The 16,984-nt window shown below is 43.0% G+C and overlaps 1 protein-coding gene across 1 annotated transcript; it reads left to right on the top strand.

The window, feature by feature from the left end:
- Window positions 1-1,689: 1,689 nt before the first annotated feature.
- Window positions 1,690-16,742, top strand: LOC119657073. The gene is made up of 10 exons (XM_038063830.1): window positions 1,690-1,966; window positions 2,026-2,182; window positions 2,278-2,545; window positions 2,609-2,852; window positions 2,912-3,010; window positions 8,835-9,048; window positions 9,103-9,819; window positions 11,723-12,436; window positions 12,558-13,006; window positions 16,133-16,742. Exons 1-10 carry the CDS (start codon window positions 1,690-1,692, stop codon window positions 16,678-16,680), a joined length of 3,687 nt encoding a protein of 1,228 aa, XP_037919758.1. The 3' UTR covers window positions 16,681-16,742.
- The last annotated feature ends 242 nt before the right edge of the window (window positions 16,743-16,984 follow it).

The following is a 16,984-nucleotide window of genomic DNA, read 5'->3' as shown; positions in this document are numbered from 1 at the left end:
TCGTTTGGAGATGTCATCGGGGTGTCTGCTTGGCTTCAATGAATATTGTGAACTTGGTCGGCGCATGGGTCAGATACCCGAGGAGGTGGGGACTGGAAAGCAGAAGTGGCGTTACATTGAGAAACGGCGACAACTTCACTGGGGGTATACCATGCAATGGATTCCGCTACTCCAGGATGTGGTTGTCGCGTTATATCCCACACATATGGCAACGATATAATCTGCAGGTGGAAAGCATCGTGGTTTTCTTCATTTTTATTCAGGACACGTTCTGTTTCTTCTTCTTTTGCATTTGACCCATTCAGAAGCGGGGCCGTCTTAATCGATTGCGTCATTTTGTTACGACATAGGCTTGATCTGGATGGAGTTGAGAGGGTCTCAAATCAGTATCGAACGTGCCAAACCATCATTGCTTCGCCCGACGTTTTAGTCATTTCCAATCGATTTCGGCATTCATATCAATCTTAGCTACTGAGTTCTTATTTGCGCGAATCGCCGGTCCATACCATTGAATACGCTTTTCTTTTCCACGATCGGTGGATCACACATCAATCACTGATGTCTTCATTTCGGATGTTATCTTGGCTTATCACCACACTGGTCCAACGCATCTTTTTAATGGACTCGCTTCTTGGCATCTGGTCGACTTGTCTGCGGTTCGTATTCGCTGAAGTAATGAATCGTGCCAGCCGGTCATAAAGTTGTTCGACTTTTTTAATGGTAATCCTCCGAGGGCAATGCCGCACCATATTGAGTACGTGAACTACCAGAATAGAGAAGTTAATAGCCAGTTTTATTGCGTTTCTGTCCTATATCGCAGCTTTTGGCACCACACCATGGATTCTCTTGTCGAGCCTAGATATCAATGTATCTCTTAGGCGTTCCTCTGTTTTTCCAGTGGTAGCGTGAAGATACTATTATTTAGATTATAGACATGTATTTCTTCTGCCCGGACTAACTTATTTACATCCTGACATAGTCTATGCGTTAGCTCATTTCTTGAGAGGACCAGGGCCCATCCCTGCCTGAAAACGACTTAGCCTTTTGCAATGCTTTTTATTCGACGCAACCAATATTTTAACGATATTGAATAAGTTTTCTTAGTCGACCTATCGCGAGACCTGTTACCAAGAGAGATAGGGTAGGAGTAATTATAGTGGAATAACTCCTACTTTACTAAATTTATCTCTTTGCCTGATATCAGAATTTTATTTTTAGGTCACTGAGGATAGTGTAGTGCATAGGTAGTGACGGACTTGACTATTCACAATCAATACCAGAAAGAGGGCCAAATTGTCAGCACTTTATATGCAATTGCAGTCAAGACCCTTTTCGGTGAAGCTGTAGAGTATCTGCGTCAAAAAAATATGATAAAATATAACAGCGCAAGTAAGTTGACAGCATTAAGTGCTAAGTTTCTCCACTGCGAATATGATGTTTTTGGCATGAAACCAAATTAGTAAGTGTGCCAAGAGAAACTTGTCCTCCATTTTAAATTGTCATTTTAGAAGTTTTCTTTTGGGGAAAGCATTTATTTTCCAGATTTCTTGTTTTACATTTCATTTCTAAATGTCTTTCAAAAAATACTAATAAGCAAATGCTTATATGAAATTCTCCATTTCAATTTTATTTCGTCATTTATATTTGCTTAAAAAATATTTTTAAGTCCTAATCGAAATCGTCAGTACGATGAGCGATAATCAATATGTGCTGGATGTTATCGTTACGAATCTCGAGTTATCCAAGGACTTAAAACTTAGTCCTGAGGATGTTTTCGCGGAATTTAAATGGAATGATATTTTGCTACCGATCACGGCAAGTAGAATTAACACCGCAAACTTTGTCCCCAACAGGGGCGTTGAATTTTCCGAAAATGCGAACGAAATGCGTGCCTCGCTAACAAATAAGGATTTCAAGTTGACAATTTTCCGGAAAGATGAGGAACACCAGCCAGCAGAAATTGTCGGTGAGTCGAAGGGAATGGAGGAGTTGGGTATCAATTAATGAGAATGTTACTCATCATAGGAGAGTGTTATTGCGAGTGGCCCCAGGAAGCAAGTACAGGCGGGTGGCCTTCAGACAAGCCCCTCCAGCATACATGCGACCTATTTAAACATTCTGAGTACGTAGGAACGGTGACGGTTAATATGTCAGTGTTAAAAAAATGTGGAAATATAGCAAGGTAAGACTTTTAATGTTTAATAGACTTTAATCCTATTTTTGAATAAAAAGTGGGTTGCTAACGAATTATATGTCAAATATTCGTATTTCTGACAGCCTTCCAGTAGAACCGGCTGTCAATAAAGAAGGGAAGATGATAGTTTTCAAAGAGCTGGAACCAGTACTTAATCCTAATGATATTTTTTTTGTTGTTGGTAACATGACCACGACATCGAATGGCCCTAATCTTCTGCAGTCTTGCAAGGGAGAGGATTTATGTAAAACTGATTTCGACCCGGTTCGCTATAAAGTTGTGCAGGGAAAACTGGTTAAGGATTTTAGTATTCTTCCTAGCTGCAATCAAACTGAATGTTGTGAGAATTTAGTAAGTTAATCAATTGAAAAATTTCGATTGTAATTGTAGATTTAAAAAAAAAACCATCGGAAGGCCATCGATGGTCTATCTGACTTATTTCAGAGCGGAGCATCTGGACATTTTTCGACAGCCACTACATCACTGAGTACATCATCAGTGGCTTCTTCGCGCTCGGTATATAGTTCGAACACAGATGAGGTTGAGACTGTTAACCAATCCTCACCTTCAAGTACCCCAGATAGTGACAATAACCCCTGTATTGCTTTATTTGGGAAAAGAGTAAAGAGGAAGAGAACTAAAGCCGCCACTTATGATTGTAATTCGCTATTCCAGCATTTTGGTCATAATATTGTATTGTGTTTTTTGTTGAAGCAGACTCCAGAAGTTCATCTGTACATATGCCGGACTGTCCCAAGTGGCAAACTGATTACCAAAAAGAAGACCGTAAATCGTACAACGCCGATAGTAAAACTAGTAAGTAATTCAAGAATGCTTGCTTTTGATTTTAATTGATTTATTTTATTTGACTCTAAATTTTGGCTGACGATAATTGTCAAATTTATTATATAATTCATCCAATTTCTTCAATCGGAAGAAAATGTCATATTGACCTCGTTAACCATTTTTCACGCGCATTCCTTGATGACCCTGGATAATGCGCTTTTGCACAGTTCCACTGAACTTCATGAATAGATGGTTCATTCATCGACTTATTCATATATCGGCAATCGGTCTACGCTTCCCTTAGTAAAAAAGTCCAAACATGCGCCAAGGTCCTCCGGTTCAATATTCCTAGTAGTCGTCTGGCGTCTTGGTCTACGCCGCGGCTCCATCTTAGGCAGGGTCTGCCATATCTTTGTATTTTATCATGGGTATTGCTCCTACTGATTTGGTTGGAACAACTCGACCCATTATTTTGATGTCATAGCGGAGGCAGGCTTTGAGAGTTAGTTTCAGTACCCAGTATAAAGTGGCCTTTCCCGACTCTGCAGTCTTTCCTTTTACAAGACTCGCTTCGAAGCACAGAAAGTCTAGCCAATCGCTTACATTTTGAAAGTCGATATTGAGGGTTTCATTTTTTGGCTGACTAGGAAACCTACTCCGGGCACATGTTGTACTGGATAGCAATTGAAATAGATGGTATGGTAGTTTTTTGTGGAAAGTAGTGACTTTTCCGCTCATTCTTTGCAAAGTGGTGATTTAAGCCTGGGACAGTGTGTTGACTAGCTACTGGGCAGGTTCTCTTTGTAGAGGGATCGCAGGTTTTTCTTATTTCGTAACCGAGTCCGTCATTTTAAGTCTAATCCAGTCCGAGACTTAGTTTTACCAGGTAGGGTCGCCAGCCCTATATCAAATCCTAACTTGAAGGACCATTTAGCCAGCTTTTCACGATTTTATGAGCCACGTGAAGATGAAGATAGAATTTAGTAGTAGGGCTATTCGTGTTGTTTCAACAGGTGCCATTCGTGTTTCGTCTTCTATCGTGGGTATAAATACATGCTTTCCTCGAAGACCTATTTTATTCTTTCATGCTCTTACGGATTCATGCAATAAGCTGTTAATGAATTTTTTCCCAGCATTCGTGAGTAGTTCACGTTGCAAATCATCGGCAACGGTGTTTACTATTCACTCTCTCTAATATCATTCAATTTCCCTTCTTTACTCCATTTTACTTCGCGGGAAACTCCCGGGTATAGACCAGCACCGCTATCAACGGTTTTTCTAGCATACTCGTAATTCTTGAGGCTCGGTTCTCCAATCATTTCAATATATTTTTGACTTCTTTGCGGGGTCGCGTATCCATACACCTCAACCTCCTTCTATGATTCGTGAACTCGAGTAGCATACCATGCTTTTGGTATTTGGGTGTAATTATAGATTCAAGATAGGTGGGAAATATATCCAACCCAAAGTCTTGTAAGAATTGTTACGGGTGGTAATTTACTTTCAGGTCTTTTCAATTGAACCAGTACTTTACATAGAGTCAGAATATTGGTCCAGTTTTCCTTCTAGCGCCGTCATTTTTGTACAATTCTTTTCTAGATGTTCCTTGCCAGACCGTTCTGTGGGACTCTTAGGCTCTAAAACATTTCCTCCTCCTTTTACTCTCCACTGGGAATCCCCATAATATTGCGTCGTACAGTTGGTGCATGATTTATTCTGTACTCGTGTTCACGTTCGTGTTCCCCATACGTTTGTTCTTCCAACTAATCCTATCTGCTTAAGTTTCTTATCGGTGGCTATGATCACCTTTACAACTTCACCCCATATCCCCTTCGATTTCGACATATGCTCCATGACTTTTTCGGGTATTAATTGCTTCCCGGTTTCTGCTTTTAATGCAATCCTTTGAATTGCGAACCTCCAGCATTAATATGACACGTCTTCTACGCCCTATGCATTGTTTGGGCACTTTGAAAATGTGGCCGATCGTCATGTCCAAATCGATATAGGTATGCTGGCCAACTTCCGTGTCTGCTTAAAAGCTGTGTTAGGTTAGAGCCTACTCCATTTGATCCATCAATGAATTCCCCACATTCTGTGGGTCCAGCGGCCTTTTTGTGATTCGTTTCACCTTTTATGCCACCCAGTGATACTTTCACTCCGTGGGAGCTGGCTCCGATCAGATACGCTCGGCAATCATGACGTTATTCTTCTCTCGCCTGAATCTGTCAGTCTGTCTGTCACAGTCACTTTCTCACAAAACGGTTGCTCATCTTTCTGCGAGAGTGGATTTCACAGCACGGCGTAGCCGAAAATGCAATTGCCGCCCCTGCTTACCCTTGCGACCTTTTCACTGCCACTAGCACAGTGTTAAAGAAGTGGGTAACATGCAATTCTGCGCCGCCGTCGACAGAAACAACGCTTCCTAAATATACAAAATAATCGACTGCTCTGCCTATTAGGGCAGGGTAGATAGGGAGAGTGCGATGACCTATCAGACTGAGAACCAGATATTGTAGTTCCGTTGGGCGGGGTTCAACTGTTTTGAGAAGAAGCTCAACGGTTGCTAGAATTGATTACCTTTTTTTAAGAGCAGTGCCTATGGCGATGTCTGAAGTATCAACGAAAACGGCTAGGAGTGCATCTTGTTGAGGAAATGACGTCCACCAAATGGTTGATTCAAATGTCTGAATAGCAGCTGTGAAAGACTCAATCAGTCAAGTATCTTTGCTGCTCGGTCCGGTTGTTAAGAATCGATTGATGGTGGGCGGCCCTGGGTAGAAAACGCCGGTAAAAGTTTAGTATGCCCACGAACCTTCTCAGATCGTTAACAGTTCGCTTGCGATTGCTTACACCTTGTCCGGGTCCGGTTGGATGCCATCAGGGGTTATATTGTGGCCGAGATTTCTCACCAGCAGTTGGAGGAATTTGCACTTTTCAACGGTGAGAACAAGACAATAAAAGGTGATATTTAAAAATGCACTCGAGGTGCGCAATATGTTCAGACTCTGAAGAGGAGACAACCAGAATATCATCTATGTAAACGAAGCAAAAGTTTAGGTTTCGTAAAATAGAGTGGATGCATGTGCATCTGCAACTTATTCTGGTGAACTCGAAGTGTCCGAAGATGTGCATATTGCCGTTTTCGGAATGTCTTCAGGAGCTACAGGGACTTGATTGTAGGTCTTGGCTGAATCCAAGGTAGACGAAATACCACTACCAGCGAGAAAATGCGCAGAGTCATAGATTAGGGGTATGGGCTATCGGTCGGGAATAGTGTGAGCATTATTTTGGCGTCTATAGTCAAGGTCTCCATTTGGCGTTTGGTTTAGGGACATGTGGATCTGTTCATCTGTCTGAGGGACTGGCTGTTCAAACTCTTTCCGTGCGACAGGGAGCTTCTGTATTAGTAGTGGACGCACCGTAGAGAACATGGGAGAACCGCTGATGTTGATGTGGTACTGAACATCATGCTCTACTGGCTCGGACCGACTACGCTTGGAAGCTATGTTCCGTCTTCGAAAATGATGGATAGCGTTGGGTTGGCAAGTGGAGATCGTCCCCGTAAAGTTGGTTGTGGGATTAATGAGAGACCTGCGTTGTGTGGGAGTGGGAGTGCTAACGTCCGCTATAATGAAACGCCAAGAATACTTGTGGCGAAGTCTCAAATTCAGTTCTACTTGCCTTCTACTTCAGATACAGGGAGAGACGAAACCTCAGCGCCTACGTCAATCAAATAGTTGCGACTGCTTAAGCGCAAAGGCGACGTGGTGTTGTGGTTCGCGTAGTTGTCTCCAGAAATATCGAAAAGTTAAGTTTTTTGTTGCAAAGGCGCAACGTGTACGTTCCGGTGGTACCAGCATATACTGGTACCGGTCGAGGGTCTTGACGACTTATAATTGGAGCGCCTAGTTCGAGGAGCGGATCTCGACCTATTTCGCGGGCTTCGTCGCGGATGGAGAGCAGTAACAGTGTCGTCTAATTTTGCTACGATGGTTCCCAATGAGGCCATTGATTGTTGTAATTACGCTAGTTTATCCGGGGCGTCGCTCGACATCTTACCCCAGCCCCCTCTCAGCCCCAGCGCTGGCCGTGAATATACCTCATAGATTTTGTAGGCAGTTACCGCTAGTATGTCCAGTAACCCAGAGCCTGCAGATGCCAAAATGGCACTAGTGGCCTCCGACCCATGTCCCCAGTCAGCTGCTTCATTTCCCTAACCAACTGACCGGGTGTCCCGTCGCCCAACGTGAGTTCCCTCAGCAAGTGATTGAGGTTGGTTGTCTCACTCACTGGCAGACGCCGTATTACGCGTTGTTTTAGTGTTTCATATGAACCCTGCAACATTCCCCGTTTAGCCCGACCAGCGCGTGGTTGAAACGTGTGGCGGCAGATGTGATGCCTACCAGCGCAAGTTGCGCCTCGAGCTAGCGGGACCACTAAAAGCGGTACACGCACGGCTACGGCACGGGTTGTGCGGGCCTTGTTGCGCCCTTTTGCTCAGTGGTTATCGCTGGAGTGAAGTATATTGGACCACCCCCCAAAACAACCGAAAAAGCAAAATTAAAAGAACCGAAGCGAAAATTGCGGTAGCGTACATCCGGAACGAAGCATACTACCAAAAACTTCGCACTGGCTTCTCTTGCAGCCGGCGAAAAGCACGGGGAAATCCTGATGAACAAATAGAATTTTTGGCGTAGAAAATCGCTGCTGCAGAAACTGACACTTCTCGGTGGGCACGACGTTCGACCTTCTCCTTGACCACGTACAATTTGCAGGCGATGTGACAATCCAACGTTGGTGTGAAGTCACTCGGGGTTTGACCAGGGTGATTGAGCACATTGGGTTCCACAGGGGGTCATGTTCTTCGGGGTCACCACTGTAACAATTGCTGACTTTTTTAATTGAAAGACTTTGTAAAAATGAAAGATTCAAATTTTATGAAAGAAACGAATAATTAAGTGTCCACGTTATCACATATAACGGCAATAAAATCTATTTTATTAATTAAGCACAACCAAAATCCGTCCGAGCTCGTCGACTAGAAGAAGAAGGCAGCCTCCTGGTGGTCAGATCTAGCGGTGCAGCCTTACCGCTAGATTCAACGCAGTTTTTTCACCAGACGAGACGCTTTGACAGCGCGCTGCTCTAGCACCCCGCTGCAGGCGAATTTACGCTCCGGCGGATTTTATTGTAGCGGCGGTCTCCACAATAGGAAATACCTTTGATTGCTGCAAATCTGTAGAATTTTGGTTCAAATTCTGCCATCGGAATTTGTTTTAATTTCATTGGATTGACTGATTGGTTGTGGATAAAATCCGGTTCAACAGGCTGCTGTGGGCGGGTCACTTAAGTCGCATGGATGAAGATGATCTAGCCAAAAAAGTCTGTAAGGGCAATATCTATAGAAGAAAAAGAAAACGAGGCAGACCCCACCTGAGATGAAGCAATGGCGTAGGTCAGGACGCGAGACAGCTTTTAGGGATATCGAATTGGTGGACCTCGGCGCAAAACCGGGATGTCTGGAATTCCTTACTAAGGCAGGCCTAGACCGGATACCGGTTGTTGCGCCGTTGATGATGATGATGACGTTTGGCTAGCAACTGTCTTAGAGCACTTAATTAAAGATCTTGTGATTATCATCCTGATTTGATTCAGATACACAGTAGAGTCGAATGGTATTCGATGGATACCTTCTCTTAAAGCTGAAAATTCGGATGTTGTTCTACTGCACTTTTGCCTTGTTTCTAGGCTTGCACTTACCAGCTCAATGACTATATTTGTTATTAGCGCTATCTACATTGGAAATCACCCAAAAGTCTAATGAAGAACTAACTACGTTTGTTAATTTCAGCAACCACACCTACTACATCCTCTTCAAACTTGAAAACGGATCGAAACCCCATTCCTGTTGACACTGTTTCAAGAAAATACTCTGAGCCAATGAAAGTGAATGAGCTGGTCAACCAAGTATTCAAAATGACTGAAGATTGTCAAAAAAAGCGTACCATCGTCCACACTTGCAGTGCACCAAAACTAGTTCAAAACGATTTTAAAATTGAGCCCAGGTAAATAAGCCAGCCTTGTATATTTGCTATAATTATTGTGTTGTTCTTGTGCAGGTCATGCCCTATATGCTGTGAGGATATGTCTTGGATGCGACCCCAGTCTTCCTGTCCAAAGTGTGGTTTCCAAGCAAAAATGGGTCTGCCAATTGAGGGGACTGCGTACGATGAAAATTTAACAGCTGAAAAGATTCTAGAGAAGTGGAATGCTGATGTCCAAAAGTTTAAACGAAAAAAGGATATAAGTCCTTTAGGTGTATGTTTATGCTCCGGCCAAAAGGAGTGCATAAATTGCCAATTAAGGCACTCTAGTCAGAAGCCCGTAGGTGTCATGCTAAAAAATGTAGCGAATCGTATGCAAGTACAAAAAGGTTTAGAAAAAATTAAGGAAGAAGAAAAAGCTCGAGAGGATATCTGCCGCAAAACTATGGTTGCGGATATAGTTGAAGAAGTACTTGGTCAGTCAATGGCACGTCCTACGATGGACATTGAAAATTTGCTAATAAAACATGATTCTGAACCAAATATGGCAAAAGCCTTGAGGTGGGCTAAAAACCAGGAGAGAAAACGAAAAAAGTATTTGGATTCAGATAGTGATCTTTCTAATAAAAGTCGGACTAGTATTATTCATAAAATACGCGAGCAATTAGATCCATTCGAAACTGATGAAGACATAGCTGAGAAGGAAGTGGGAGAAGAAAAGGAATGGGAGGAGAAGGGAAAATTGGGGAAGGAAGCGGATGTTGGAACTAGGAAGCAGACTAAGGAAGAACGGTAAATTTTTCCTGTATTTAAATTTCCAGTCTTTCACGTGAGGACTTCATGTGGCTTTCGGCGCACGTCAGACAAATGGTTCGCCGTTTCTACTACGCTCTTTATGTTTCTCGGTAAGGTAGGCTATAATGCTGCTAGTAATATTCTTTGGCAGGGATTCGTTTCAACTTTGAGATCGCCCCAAGCGAGCTAGTCCTTTCGCAGAAAGGTCTCTATGACGATCGGATAGCCGACCTTATGCTCTTCTTTAGCGGTTTCTGAGCCTCTTTGTATCAATTCAGGGCAACAGTTAAAATGCGTTTCTTGGAAAACTTGGAAAACTGCCGATGCCCTTCAGTTGTTGTTCATTGACGCTCATAACATTTTCAGTGCAAATATGTGCCTAATCCCGTCAGCTTCCCTGGGTTCGATGCGTAGCCTCTCCTATTTGTACCGATTGGTGGTAATAATTTCCAACACGAATTTCGAAGCTGGCACAACTTACAGTGGCTCTGGTATCAATTAGCTTTGGAACTCGTATACCCAACGTTGTGACACCCGCATGGGGTAGAATTGCATGGCTGGGCCCACTAATGAGAACTGCGAGGAAGCGGGAAGGATGGTAGCAAATAACGAATATTGACGTGCACTAAGTGTAGAGCGTTTCGGGTTTATCGTCGGTACCTTTGCTAAATCGAAGATTTGTACTTTTCCCGCTCGGTATTGTTGCAACCCTATATGCAATAGCCTCAAAGCAGAAACTATCGGTTTCTTTGTATGCAAAGATGGTGGTGTCAAAACCGCATTCGTCAAAGCGATTGTGTTGGATTGCTTCAGCACGGTAACTTTTGGAGTTACTATGAAAGACGTTACCACAATACCTTTGAAACAACGTATGTCGGAAGATGGAGTGCCCTTATAATTGGGGTGGGCTGTGAAATGCAACATAGTGCATAGTGCATAGTGCAACATAGTTCGCGCGACCGCAACCATAGCAGAAGACTGGGTGAATCCCAGTCGTCATGGATGTTTTTCCTTATTTTTGTGCGTGTCTCACAGCTGTGAACTTATGTCCTACATTTAATGCTATGTGCGATGATAATGAAGCTGAAGAACAGTCCCACCGAACGAGGACACTGCAGCCCCGCGCTCATTTGCAGCTCTACAACATTTCATACAAAAATTGGCTGTCGCACTTCTTTAAATGCTAATAATTTTTCCTTCCTTTCCAATCAGTGAGTCCATCAAAAGAAATTCTTAGTCTTCATCTTTCTTCAAGACTTTGGGCTGTCAATATTTTGTAGGCCATCAACTTTCTACAACTGGGGTTATCTGGGCATTCGATGATGCGGAGTAGCGTGAGTGTGGTTACTATGTGTTATTTGCGCCCCCCCCCCCCTAAATAAATCATAAGGAGCCATGGGTATGAATTGCAGTCATGATAAAAACCGCCTATAAGTTCATACCTCAGCCGTCCGAGACTGCTTTAAATTTTTTTTAAGGATGGCGGACCAGACCAATCGGAAGGAAACTTTCTTTCTGGCTTTCCGGTCCATGGGCTCCTCTGTTCTGGACTAGACCTCAAGTTTCAGAATAATAAACGACTTGCAGTTTGCGTATATAAGAGGGCAAACAATACGCAGTAACCACTTCGGTCACGCTTCTCCCAGGGCAGAGGCAAAGCCAGCGTCCTGCCCTGGACGAAATCTCAAGTCGTCTATTTTTCCAAACTTAGGTTCTAACGCAGAACAGATGGATCCGTGGACCAGAAAGCGAGAAAGAAAGTTTCTTTCCAAATGGTCTGGTCCGCTATCAAGTAGATGGTGAATTCAAAATGAGAAGCGAAGGAAGCTTCAGATTCAAATTAAAATTCTGTCAATTCAAACTTCAACTATTCACTTCTGCATTTGTTATTTCCAACCAGCAAACATGAACAAGAACTAAAAAGAATCGAAGAAGGATTCTTCGACAAATGTAAGAAGAAGCGAAGATACCCACCTCGTGCTTATGGTCACTGGTACTGTAAAACTCCTATTTTACGCGTTCCCAGAGATATGGGCTGGCATTGGAATATCAATTTGGAAAAAAGCCGGCGTGGATGGCGGCCTGGTGCTATTCACCGAAAGACGAAACGGATAATGGACTATTTCAGGCAGCAGAAGGCTCAAGCCAAAGCTGAAGTCAAGAGGCGACAACTTGAGAAGGAAGCTGCCAAAGAGCAAGCGAAACCAAAGCCCACACAGCTACCTCGATTACACATTAAAAAGGAAAAAGGTCAATACAGGATCACACTATTTCCATTGTTCGATCCAAATTTACCAGCATCCCAAGTGACGGATCGAATGAAGCCCATTGAATTTACTATCGCAAAGTCAGATGCTGCCATACGTCGTCATCAGGTAAAACAATTTTTAGAAGTAGCTAAGGACCTTAATTCTGCCAATTGTGTCGGCGAGGGAAACGAGGAATTTAACATTGCTATGGAGGATATTAACGAGTTTCTTCAAAATGATGGCCTGAGGCACATATTACAATCTGATTCGGAAAGTGAGAGTAGCATCAACATTGAAATTGGTGGTGGCATTCTACGAAAGGTGCCTTCGAAAGCGAATGTTGGAATACAAATAGACGGAGATTTGTAAGTATATTTAGTATTTTTATTTCTTCCGGCTAACTTGTGACATGGTTTTAAATCCTTCAGAATCGCTTCATTTTACCTATCTGATCTTTAAAAATTACCGTTTTTATTTCATTTCAAGCAATCAAGTCCCAGAGTTCGAAATGAACAGACACTATCGTGATCCATACCGACGATTATGTCAAGGACCTTTTAAGAATTCACCATCTGACAGTGAACTCAGACCTCTTGAACCAATCAAAAGACCACCGAGGCCTCTTAAGCCACCCATAATACCAATTAGACCAATTAAACCACCAAGTAAGCCTTCTCGACCTCATAATGAAAAAGACACAAACAAGAAACCTTCACGGCCAACAAAGCCAAGTAAACCACCTCAAGAGGTACCTTCGGGAAAACCAAGTAAACCTGCCAAAGAAAATAAGCCGAATAAGGACAAACCACCTGAGAAAATACCATCTTCACCATCAAAGCCATGGCCTGGGATTCCAGTAAGACCGGGAAGACCGCCAAAGCCTAACAAACCAGTATCTCCTCAAACACCAAATGATGAGGGTCATGAAAAACCAGGTAGTTAAAAGCTGAATTCACTTTAGATTATGTTCAGTTTATTACCCTAATAGGAGGGAAAGTAATTCTTGTAATGCGGGTTTTAAGAAGTCAATTTGAGATTAGCATATCCCGTCTTGTTTTAGCTGTTTCTTCTTAGTTTTAAAGAGTGTCGCAGCTTACAGACGAGTATTCCAAGGACGTTCGTTCGTAGTTCCTATGACAGCGGGATTTACATTGCAGGGTAGGTGTAGAACATGGTTGACTCGGCCGTGAATGGTCACCTCAGGATAATAATCTGAAGTGAAGGCAGAATTTACTATATTACTTCGATCTCGAAATGAAGTTCTTCAGCACACTTCATTTCGTAGGTTGAAATTGGGTTGATTTGATTTCGCCAACTGCATCTTGCATACTTGAGTTTTCCATGGACCACTTGTACTATTTTATGGGATTTGCTTTTATCTGGAAGATTCGAAACAAACTGGCGTTAAGTAGAGAGCTGAGCACCACCTACAGTCGTTATTTCATTGGAATTTCATAGGGCTATCCTTTTGATTTTGGACGAAATGCTAAATTGCGAATGAATGCTTTTGTACTTTGGAAGTTTCAACCAGTTTTATTAAGCGCTGGAAGGAAAAAAATTGAGTAAAGGGTGAAAATCATGCGTCTCCCCTAGATATTGCCTAATCAATCCCTTTCGTCCCCCCTCTCGACGGGCCTGCCTTTATTCCTTGTTACAGGCACGCTCAAAGTTCGAGCGTGTGATCCGAGAATATTTCGGAGCAATATAACACCAAAATCAATCGGTCGATGTCGATCGCTGGTAAGTGGCTCTCCAATGCCGAGCTAGCGAGTATCATAACTATCTTCTTTTGGGGTAACTAGTTAGGGCCTTCATTGCTTATCTTTAAAGTCGCAGCGACAAGAAATCTGTTAACCACGGTGTTGAAAAACTCTTCAAATGTTTGAGAAGTCAACTTAGCTTTGATAGATTAACATCTGTGATGGTTACCTCGCTGGTCCATCCGTCCCATTAGTCGTTTTGAAGGTCCTTGAAAGTGGTCTTTGGAGTACTTTTCTAGACACTAATGCCTAGTGCGTAATGTAATAAGTATTAAAGTGCCGCTGTGAACTAGGTCTTTTTGGAAACTTGCCTTGATTGGTTTAATATGTGATTGCGATTGGCACCTAAATAAGCGTTGTTTTCCGTATATACTTTCATTCAAAGAAGTCATCACAGTTCCATACGTAAAAATGACAAGTTGAATAGCTTCTTACAGTTTTAGGTTCTTGGGGTATTTAAAAATTGCAACTATCGGCAGGTCGTCCGCAGAATCTACCACCTTTGCCTTTCTAAGATGAACCTCTCGATTAACAGCGCTAAGTAACTAGGGATACCCAAAGTGTCCTTAATCCTACCGGTGTTAATCGAATCAAAGGCATTCCTGACATCTGGCATCAACACCGCACATCTTTTTTCAGCAGCCGTTGCCCCGGGAGTCGGATCGATGACCATCGCTATCGCTTCGAGCGTAGAACAAGGTTGCCGAAATTCATACTGTCATTCCAGTAGATCATTCGCTGGTTCAATAAACAAGAGCAGCCTATTATAAATCACCCTCTCTAATATTTCCCGCAAAGTGTTTAAAAGACGGATACGGTGATATGAAGCACATTGCCAAGACCATACTATCATCACTCCCAAGTATTTGATGCGGATTACTCGCTCTAGCATTTTCCTTACAGTGTCCAAAAGACATATAGGTCTGCAGGAGGTTGGCTCATCTGGAGGTCTACCAACTGTAGGCAATAGTACTGACCTCTGCTGCGACAGAAAATATCCTCTCGAATATGCGTGTTTCGAACAACTCAGCGAACAAGTTCGGTCTAGATTTCAGGGCCCCATTCGGTACGGCATCCAGACCCGGAGCTGTGTTTCCCCTATTTTGTCGCGGATTTCACAGACGGACTGACGGTTTTGCTGTCACATTCTCTGGAAGTTGTTAATGCCTTTCCTTTGCTAAGGAAGTAACCCCTGGATGGTTTTTAATAGGAGGGAAGGGCACGTGACCTGCGGAGACGAACGACCGCTGAATCGGCCCCTCATTTTCCCACGGGGTTAAGTCCGCTTCTGATAAGAGTTCTTTAGAGCATTTCCTCTTCCTTCGTTTAATGACGACCCTGAGGGTTTTGCGAGCTTCCTGCTAGGCGCGCTCTTTTTGCCCCTGGTCGATTCTGCCTACCGCCCTCTGAGCCGTTCTTCTACTTTGGTAGCAGACTGATCGGGCTATATTTATTATTCCACAAATAGTTTACTCCTCTACTAGGGAATGAGCACCTTCTAGCCATGGACGCGTCACATGCTTTGGCGATGCATTGGGTCATATGGACAGCCCTTTCTGTAGAGACGCCTTCTTTATTAGGTTGGTCTAGCCACACCTCTATGAGGGTTTGCTCATCCAAAGCTTTTGCTGGTCAACCAGACATCTTTCTCGGTTTTGGATATAATGCTTCTCTGTCCTGTGGCTGCACCCATAGCTCAAAGAAGATTGCCTGGTGGTCGTTACGGATATACTTCTCGCCGTTCATGTCTTCGTGTGGTGTCCAAATATGAGCCATTTAAAGCACTTCGTAAGTAAGATCTGTCCTCCGAAATGCCAGACAACCTATCCGATCCGAACTTTTTCAGCCGCGAACAACTTTTGCGCTGCCTTTACCTATAATCCTATTGTGGTGATTTGAGTACTGCCATTCGTAAATTGACAATGGACTCTTCCGCAAATTTTGCTAACTTAAATTGTTCGTTCAAGGCAGTGTAAATTTCTCCTTTCGATGCCACTTCATCGAGATTCCGACACATTATGTAGATCTCATGGCACGCCTTCTCCCCAAGCGAGTTTTTAACTTGAGTGCAAAAGCTGTTAATTTTGCCCATGTTGGATCTTTTCAGATCAAACATGAGATCCCCTTTCTTCTTTGATTCTTTGGACATTTCCACTCAGATTCTTTAGCTCGAGATGCACTATTTGCGAACTTATATATTCCTGTACATCTGCTTTATCAAAATTATTCATAAGAAGTCAATTTCTTAAAGAATTTAACTCTTGATAAATTTCATTAACTTTAAATTATTTTCATTTTTAGGTTCACAGACCAGCTCTGGAAATAATAAACCACCAGGCACTCAGAAACCTTCGAAACCACCAAAAATCCCCGGAGAAAATGAGACACGACCACCACGTCCGTCACGTCCCTCACGCCCGTCACATCCCTCACGTCCGTCACATCCGTCACATCCGCCATCTATCCCAATAGTGCCACCTCCACGACCGAAGCCTAATAAACCGGAAAAACCAGCGAAGCCGAAAGTTCCGGTTCCACAGATAAAACCACCTCGCCTTAGACCCAGCATAACTGGCCCGCTTGACAAAGACGGGAAGTCACATATATTTATGTATGACCCTGAGAAATTCAAGCAAAGGAAAGTCAAACCTTGCGTATATACGGAGTCTTGCATGGCTACCCCTCTGACAAGAGTGTTATTTCAAGCGGTTGACAATAAGGAAGATAATTTTATAATGGAAAATGTGCGACCATATGTCAGATGTCCTTGTTTCCTTCCGCGCGTGGTTCCAAAGTTGTATACTATGCCAGCGATAAGGTTGATGAAGCATCCCAGCCATTTTATTTGAGTTTTAGTTTATACCAGGTCAGGATTTTAAAAAAATTGTTGCTGCTTTAAATTCATGGAAGAATACAAGTATTATTATCGAAAAATGCCGTTGATGCATTGGCATATGTGTGCCCTGTGAAAGTACACTCTACTAACAATGACGAGGCGGTGGGAACTACTACCGCTGCATGTATGTGTTTAAGGTGGGGGAGAGTCTGGTTCCAATCCGGCTCGGCAGACATTCAACCCCCTTTTGATAGGCTTCTGAGATTTCATTTTTTTCATACTTAAAAGCGACCTGTGCCCTTCTTTTCCACAGTGGT

The sequence above is a fragment of the Hermetia illucens genome, chromosome 5, assembly GCF_905115235.1.
Source record: "Hermetia illucens chromosome 5, iHerIll2.2.curated.20191125, whole genome shotgun sequence".
Classification (NCBI taxonomy): domain Eukaryota; kingdom Metazoa; phylum Arthropoda; class Insecta; order Diptera; family Stratiomyidae; genus Hermetia; species Hermetia illucens.
This window is presented reverse-complemented; position numbering and strand designations above follow the sequence as displayed.

Excerpts from the sequence above, each read along its gene's own strand:
- LOC119657073 (XM_038063830.1), top strand. The coding sequence starts at position 1,690 with ATGAGCGATAATCAATATGTGCTGGATGTTATCGTTACGAATCTCGAG. Across the intron at positions 3,011-8,834 it reads CAACGCCGATAGTAAAACTA|CAACCACACCTACTACATCC; the intron begins GTAAGTAATTCA and ends TGTTAATTTCAG. Across the intron at positions 9,820-11,722 it reads AAGCAGACTAAGGAAGAACG|CAAACATGAACAAGAACTAA; the intron begins GTAAATTTTTCC and ends ATTTCCAACCAG.